General features: G+C 39.6%; 1 protein-coding gene across 2 annotated transcripts; it reads left to right on the plus strand.

Moving 5' to 3' along the window:
* The first annotated feature begins 49 nt into the window (after positions 1-49).
* On the plus strand, positions 50-6,015 carry OXSM (3-oxoacyl-ACP synthase, mitochondrial). Of its 2 annotated transcripts, XM_031058912.1 has the most exons (4): positions 50-218; positions 1,823-1,880; positions 1,975-2,980; positions 5,393-6,015. In XM_031058912.1, the coding sequence occupies exons 3-4, from the start codon at positions 1,977-1,979 to the stop codon at positions 5,793-5,795; spliced, it is 1,407 nt and encodes a 468-aa protein (XP_030914772.1). In that variant the 5' UTR covers positions 50-218; positions 1,823-1,880; positions 1,975-1,976; the 3' UTR covers positions 5,796-6,015. The 2 variants fall into 2 exon arrangements, with proteins under 2 accessions (XP_030914772.1, XP_005423440.1); XM_005423383.3 differs by lacking the exon at positions 1,823-1,880.
* The last annotated feature ends 1,464 nt before the right edge of the window (positions 6,016-7,479 follow it).

The raw sequence follows: 7,479 nt of genomic DNA on the forward strand, positions 1-7,479 counted from the left end.
GCGGGAGGCGGAAGTTTTAGCAGGGGCCGGAGGTGGGACATCGCCCCCAGCGGGGCGGGCCTGGCCGGTAATGGCGGCGCTGGGCGGTATGGGGGAGCTGGGGCTTGGCTCCTGGTTTACACATCAAAAGTAGTCATTGCCCTTGAAACACCTGGGGGTGTTCGGTAGCGCTTGTACCAGAGGGAAATTATCCTGCGCCTGGTTTTCCCGCACAGCAGGTATCGGGCGGTGTTGGGTCGGACAGGACGGCTCAGCGCCGGCTGACGGCGTTTCAGTAAAGGCTGCGTGAGGCTGCGGGACCAGCTGCCTTGCAGAGCTCTGCAGTCATATTATATGCGCATATGGATATATATACACTGATAAAATATGTTATACATTATTATATATAATGTATATACATTACGTGTATACTAATATGTATAAAATTCATTATCTTACACATTGTATATGGTATACAATATATATCATCTAGTGTATCTATAGAACATATGTATGTTATACATTATAGTCTATAAATATGCATATGACTACAGATGTGTTTTATATTGTATATTATATATAAAATATTATTTATATATGTAACTTGCATTATATAATACAAAGTATATTGTGATATATATATTTTTATACATGTATACACACATGCTACCTCTTTTGTAGAGTCCAGGCTAAAAAACTGAAATGGCAAATTTGGGTCAGGATTTAAAAGAGACTACTACAAAAATACTTTTTTAATAATGAAATTTAATATTTGCATAAAATATGTATAAAATATAATATGTGATTATTTACTATTTTTATTCCTTATCCCAAGTGTTCTTGACCAGGCTGGATGCTGATCTCTGCTGCCTGGTCTAGTGAAGGGTGTCCGTGCCCACGGCAGGCGTTGTTGGAATGGGATGATCTTTAAGATCTCTTCCAACCCAGGCCTTTCTGTGGTTCCATGACATATTTAAGTAACACTGCTGTGTACTTGTGCTGCCACAGGTCTGGGCATTTTAGCAGGAGTGCCCAGCAGCCTCTTACGGTCTTCATTCAGCTCTCTCCATTTTACCAAAGAGCTGGGGGTGCCAAGTTGCTCTTTGGACAAGGCTAAAAGCAGGCAACCTGTTGAAGCCTGTTTTGTAGGTGTTGGCAGAGCTGTACTGCAGCCTCTGCCCTGCTCCAGCATGTCAGAGGTGTGCAATCAGACTGGCTCTGGACTACGGCACAGTACAGTGCCATCACTGCTTGGCATAGTCCTCTGGTCCTTCCTCAAGTACTTGTTCTCAGCAGAGGCCTTCTGACATCACTTGCCGTGCCTCTTGCGATGCAGGGTCTGGTGGTGTTGCCTTCAACAGAGATGGTGCTGTGCTCCACATCTTGCTCAAGCTACTGGAGATACTGTCCCCTGACAGTATATAACCCAAGGCTGATAAAGCATAGGTGGAAGTGGAAAGAGAAGGGAGTCTTGTCCTAGATATGTAATTACATTAGTAGCAAGGACAAGTTTATTGACTCCTGTTTGAGGTTTCTAGACTGTTCTACCAGACATGAAGGTTGAGATGACAATATTCTCAACTTGGTGGGACATACACTTTCCAGTGAACACACACTTTTTCCCTTAGAAGAGTGAAGCTGTTAATGCTCATTGTTTCTGCCTCCAGTCAGCTGGTTTCTCCAGGGGAAATTTTGCAGCAAAATCAGAGAGTGCTTCACAGTCCACAGTGGTGCAAAGTCATATTCATCAGCAGCTTAAGCTAGAAGAGCTCACTAGAGGCATTCCCAAAGTGAACGTTTCTTTGCCATTATCTGCCATAACTCATACTATTCCTCATTACAGACACAGAAACTATATCCTTTGCTTCAGGGTTGAAAACAGGCTGTCAAGTAACAAGCAGGTTATTAATTTAATGTTCTTGGAACGTTTCCCACATTGTCTGCTTTACTGTTGTGTTTGTCTTACCCCACCTCCTTCCCCCTCTCCATTTACAGGAATGTGCTTGATTATTGCCACCATGTTCTCACAGTGCTCATGGGATCTGTTAAAGATTGCAAATCTTCATCTCCGGAGTCTGAATTTAAATCTACATTTACAAAACCACAGAAGGGCTTTCAGCAAGTCACTGCCTGCATGTCGAAGGAAAGTAGTTGTTACAGGTATTGGCTTAGTGTCCCCTCTTGGTGTGGGGACTCAGTTTGTGTGGAAGCACCTTCTGGAAGGAGGCAGTGGGATTATATCACTAGATGGGGAAGAATATGCAGGCATCCCATGTAGAGTGGCTGCGTGTGTGCCAAGGGGAAACAAGGAGGGTGAGTTCAGTGAAGAAAGCTTTGTGTCGAAGTCAGAGATCAAATCCATGAGTTCGGCCACCGTGATGGCCATCGGTGCAGCAGAGCTTGCAATGAAGGACTCTGGCTGGTCTCCCCAGTCTGAACAGGACCGCTTAACGGCCGGTGTGGCAATTGGGATGGGGATGGTTCCACTGGAAGAAATTTCTGACACAGCTGCCTTATTTAAAACAAAGGGTTACAGTAAGGTCAGCCCTTTTTTTGTCCCGAAGATTTTGGTCAATATGGCAGCAGGCCACATCAGCATTAGATACCAACTGAAAGGGCCGAATCATGCTGTGTCGACCGCTTGTACCACAGGTGCACACGCAGTTGGAGACTCCTTTAGATTCATTGCTGCTGGTGATGCTGATGTCATGTTGGCTGGAGGGACTGAGGCTTGCATTAGTCCTTTGTCTTTGGCTGGATTCGCAAGAGCCCGGGCTCTCAGCACGAGTTTTAACTCAAGCCCTAAAACAGCGTGTCGACCCTTTGATTCGCAGAGGGAGGGGTTTGTAATGGGAGAGGGTGCTGCTGTGCTGCTCTTGGAAGAGCATGGACATGCCGTGCAAAGAGGTGCTAGGATCTATGCAGAAGTTTTGGGTTATGGACTGTCCGGTGATGCTTGCCACATAACAGCACCTAATCCCGAGGGAGATGGTGCATTCAGGTAAGAACTCTATGTTGATTGTAATAGCTACTTTATATGTTAATTGTAGTGGGTACATTTGTTTTTGTCATTGTATATTTTTCACAGAGAAGGGATGTTCAGTCTTGAATTAATATTCCAAAAGCTTAAAAATCTGAAAAATGAAAGAGCTTTGGTAACATTGTGCCCCGATTTTCTTTTTGTAGTAGGAGGGTGAAGGCCAGTTCTCAGTAGAATCAACCTTTTTCCATAGAGTTATTAAAGCTTCCTCTGTGTGAAAGCATTTTTCCTTTGGTGCATACAGCTGTTCATATAAATAAGTCTCAATGGAAACCTCTTTTTAAGATGCTTGTGGTGAGATAGAATCTTTTCAGGTTCTCCTTCACTCTTTTTCCATCAAGAAGAAAGACACACACCCCCCCCTCCCCCCGCCCACCCACAACAGTATGTTATTTGTTGTAAGAAATCTCAGGTGGTGAAAGCTGTAGAGCACTTAGAAGATCTGGTTTGTTAGAATATTCAGTACTTCATTCAGATGTGTTGGTGAAGGAGCATAGCAAAAATACACTTTAGTACTGTTTAGGGAGGTGGTAAAGCTTCATCGGTGTTTATCTCATCAAAACCAGTTCACAAGTAGATGATACTCATCTAATCATTATCATCGACCTAATTAAATTGTTGGCTAAATTACATGTGGAAGTTGGAGAGCTTCATGTAGGCTGAGTACTATTGCTGGCATTGGAATCTCTAGTAAAGATTTAGTTTGCCTTATTCTGAATGTATATGAATATTTAGTACCAAAATTCAATATATCACTGCACAAATAGATTAAACTTCTGCATGGTATTGTAAAGCTGTGTTTGCATCTTTATAAGGTTAACAGATTTTTCTAGAACTGTAAATATACCATGTTTCCATCGATGCTCTTTGATTCATATTTAATTGTTCTGCAGACTTAGGTGTGAGGTGAGTAATCAGGAGTGTCTTATCTCATATTTTCAGACTTGTTTACCCTTGAGATGATATGGCAATATATTATAATAGAATTTTTGTGTATTTTGTGATTGCAGTAGCATATAAATTAAATTCACAGTAAGAAGTGTTGAAAATTAATCTGGGTATCTCCAAAATGTTGAGCATTTCCACCCTTGAGATAAGATAATACATTTTAATGCTGACTTCAAGCCAGTGATTTGTTACTGCAGTGGTATATGGATTAAATCTGGAATGTATGTGCTTATCTCACTTTCCTGTAGGAATTTTATTTGCCACATCAAAAAAAATCAGAGGAATATATTTTTTGCCATCTTCTAATAACTGCTTCTGTTGGAGGCCAATACATAAGTTGGAATAAACCAGCAGGAAAGGAGAGGCAAAGCCAGACTCAGAATTGTGGATATAAAGAGTATCCTACACAAGTAATCTGGTATCTCCTTAAGTGAATAAATTCATTGCAGAAAATGTATCTAACTAAATTAATATATTTCATAGCTGTCAGTAACCTCTTTTGCCTGAGTATTGGCTCATTATCTAGTGACAGTGAGTGTCAGTGGCTTCCACTCTAAACTGGATGCTTCTAAAGGTGTAAGGCTGTAGTAGAGACATTTAGATTTGTCCAGAAGCCTGGGCTATCTGTTTTTGAGCTTCCTTTTATTTCCTTTTTCTTCATAGATTCCAAAAGAGTCAGTGGTCTTTTGCTCAGAAGTGCTTTGTTGTTATGTGCAAGGAGAGATATCTGATTAATCTTCTTCGAGGGAAATCTATGAGAAATTGCAGTGTGGAGCTGTGTTGATCTTTCCACGGTTTTCATAAAAAAACATGTTTTAAAGAGGCACTCACAGTGCATAAGTCATCAGGAGTCAAACAAAACATACCATGCCAGGCGTTGGAGAGTGTGACTTTCAATAAATTTCATTATAAAATGAAATATAGGGATTTTTGCTATCTCCTTGACATTTTCTAGTCTCTGGACAGCATGCAAAAGAAACTCATGTAGAGGATGACTGCAGATTTTTTCTTTCATTTCCCAGTGTTTTTGCTGGGGAGTGCATCTCTAAATTTTTGTAATAATATCAGTAGTTATTTCTCTCTCAAATATTTTCAAATTTTACAGTGAAAAGGGTGTTTGATACATTAATGTAGTCTGTAGAGACTGATTTTCATATCTTCTTTCCTTCTTTGTATTTTTCCTAGCTGTGGAATTTTTAACAGCAAGTCTGATTTTATAGTGGGCCTCACTTTTATTGTCTTCCTCTGGTACCTAATGTAGATGTTAATGTGCTTAGTTAGATGAGTTAACCTCTTGTCATTTACATCTCTGCTAAAGCAGATTTTCACACTTGATAACATTGTAAAACAATCTATACTTTTGGTTTGTACATTTGACAGAAATACTTTGGGCAAATCAGCTTTCTGTTGTCTTCTTTTCCTTAGGTGTATGTCTGCAGCAATAAAGGATTCTGGGATCAAACCTGAAGATGTAACATATGTCAATGCACATGCAACTTCTACACCTCTAGGAGATGCTGCTGAGAATCAAGCAATCAAGAGACTTTTTAAAGATCACTCACGTAACATTGCAGTTTCCTCAACAAAAGGAGCAACAGGACATCTTTTGGGGGCTGCAGGAGCTATTGAAGCAGCTTTTACTGCACTGTCCTGCTACCATGGGATTTTGCCACCTACTCTAAACTTACAGAAAACAGAGGCAGAGTTTGATCTCAATTATGTTCCATTGACAGCTCAGGAGTGGAAGACTGACAAACGGCGCATAGCACTCACAAATTCATTTGGCTTTGGTGGCACTAATGCAACTTTGTGCTTTGCAAGTGTTTAACTTATGCTGTCAATGGTGTGAAAAAATTGCACCAATTATGATTTTCTGTACTACTGTCTCTGGTGTGTCCTGTAATATTTTCTCAGCTTTGAGAGTTGCTCATTTGATACATAAGAACTTTATTCACCCTGGCATTTACACCAATAATTCTTTTAGAAAGAAGGAACTTCTTTTACTCATTTTAATAAAAATAAAAAAGATCTATTCTTTGTGTGATGAAGAAGTTTTTGTTCTTGACTAGAGCAGGTGACATGGTTAAACTATGTTAGAAAAGATTTTTCTATGCGTGTGACAAAGAAATTGTTTGGAATCTTTTGTACAAAAGAGAGGCTGCCTAACAAGCTAGGATGCCACACCTGACAAATTAACTGCATGGTAATACAAGGTTTATGACTGACTGAACTCCTCTTTGTTACCCACTCCATACAGAATTCTGCCTTTTTCCTCATGGTGAGTTGTCTCAAATATAATTCTTCCACAGAAGTGATATTCAGGGGACAATAACATAGACAGTCATAAGATTTCTGGCACTGGTCATTTTCTTTTCATCTTTATTCATTTCCATTTGTTGTGTTTCCTTGGCCATGAGCTAACATTGAAGGATGCATAGAGCATGGCCTGTACATCTTCCATGTGGCACAGGGATAGAATTAGTAGGTCATGCATGACCTGTTGAGTTCTGAAATCTTGTACAAGCATAGTAAGGTAGATGTTCAAGTATGGCACTGAAGATTTCAAAAATAGTTATACAGAAAGGAATAAGTATCTAGGGAAGTAGCTGTTTTTTCTGCCAAAGTGGAAAAGTAGAACTAGCAAAATTTGTCAAACAAGGCTTCTTTTAGGGAAAAAAAATTGTCTTCAGGAAATAAATCTGAGAGAACATGAACAATAAACTATACCTAAAGCTAACATATTGATGAGGGTGTAGTTTTGCAAAGCAAAAGTAAACCACTTTGTCTATTCCTTCTGGCACCAGCCAAGCATCTTAGCCAAATAGTGGCTTGATTGATAACGCATATGTGCGTGAAGTTTGATATTCCCACTGGTGGATTAGTTAATTTAAAGAATTTTCGCAAGTGTTCTTTTTGAAATTTCCAGTCTTAGCCTTTGACCTGTGTAAGTGGAGGCAAAGTATCTCCACTTAAAATAGATTTAAAGTAAGTGACATAAAAGTAGCTGCACTTCCAAGTAAATTTCATTCTGGAATGAGCTTACTAAAGGGCTATCATGAGGCTGAGCTGTACCCTAAAATCTCATTACTTACACAAATGGTTTGAATGCTGATATTGAACAGCATAATTTTTGCATTTGCTGTCTTTACTGAATAGAAAGTTAAAGAGGCTGCTGTGAAAAATGACTGGAGAATCATGTGTTGTAGAATGATTAAGACAATTTCAGAAGCTGAGTTCAAACAGAACAATGCAGCCCAGAACAGATTAATGAATAATAAGCATGAAAGTAAGATGATATATTAGCAAAGGGAAAATGTGAAAGCATACAAGCAAGACAGAGTATGGGAGTTTGCTGTCAGGGAAAGTACCAACAAATCTCTTACCTTATGTTAATTAACAGCGGCAGTACAATGAATGAGAATCTGGGTTGCATGCAATATAAAAGGCAAAATATAAAATTCAACAATACCCTCTGCAAATTATATGCAAAAAGAAATTGATTTAAAGAATAC

Source organism: Geospiza fortis, unplaced genomic scaffold (assembly GCF_000277835.1).
Source record: "Geospiza fortis unplaced genomic scaffold, GeoFor_1.0 scaffold231, whole genome shotgun sequence".
In the NCBI taxonomy this organism is placed as follows: Eukaryota; Metazoa; Chordata; class Aves; order Passeriformes; family Thraupidae; genus Geospiza; species Geospiza fortis.

Coding starts and splice junctions, on each gene's coding strand:
- OXSM (XM_031058912.1), top strand. CDS start 1,977: ATGTGCTTGATTATTGCCACCATGTTCTCACAGTGCTCATGGGATCTG. Junction 2,981..5,392: donor GAGGGAGATGGTGCATTCAG/GTAAGAACTCTA, acceptor TCTTTTCCTTAG/GTGTATGTCTGCAGCAATAA.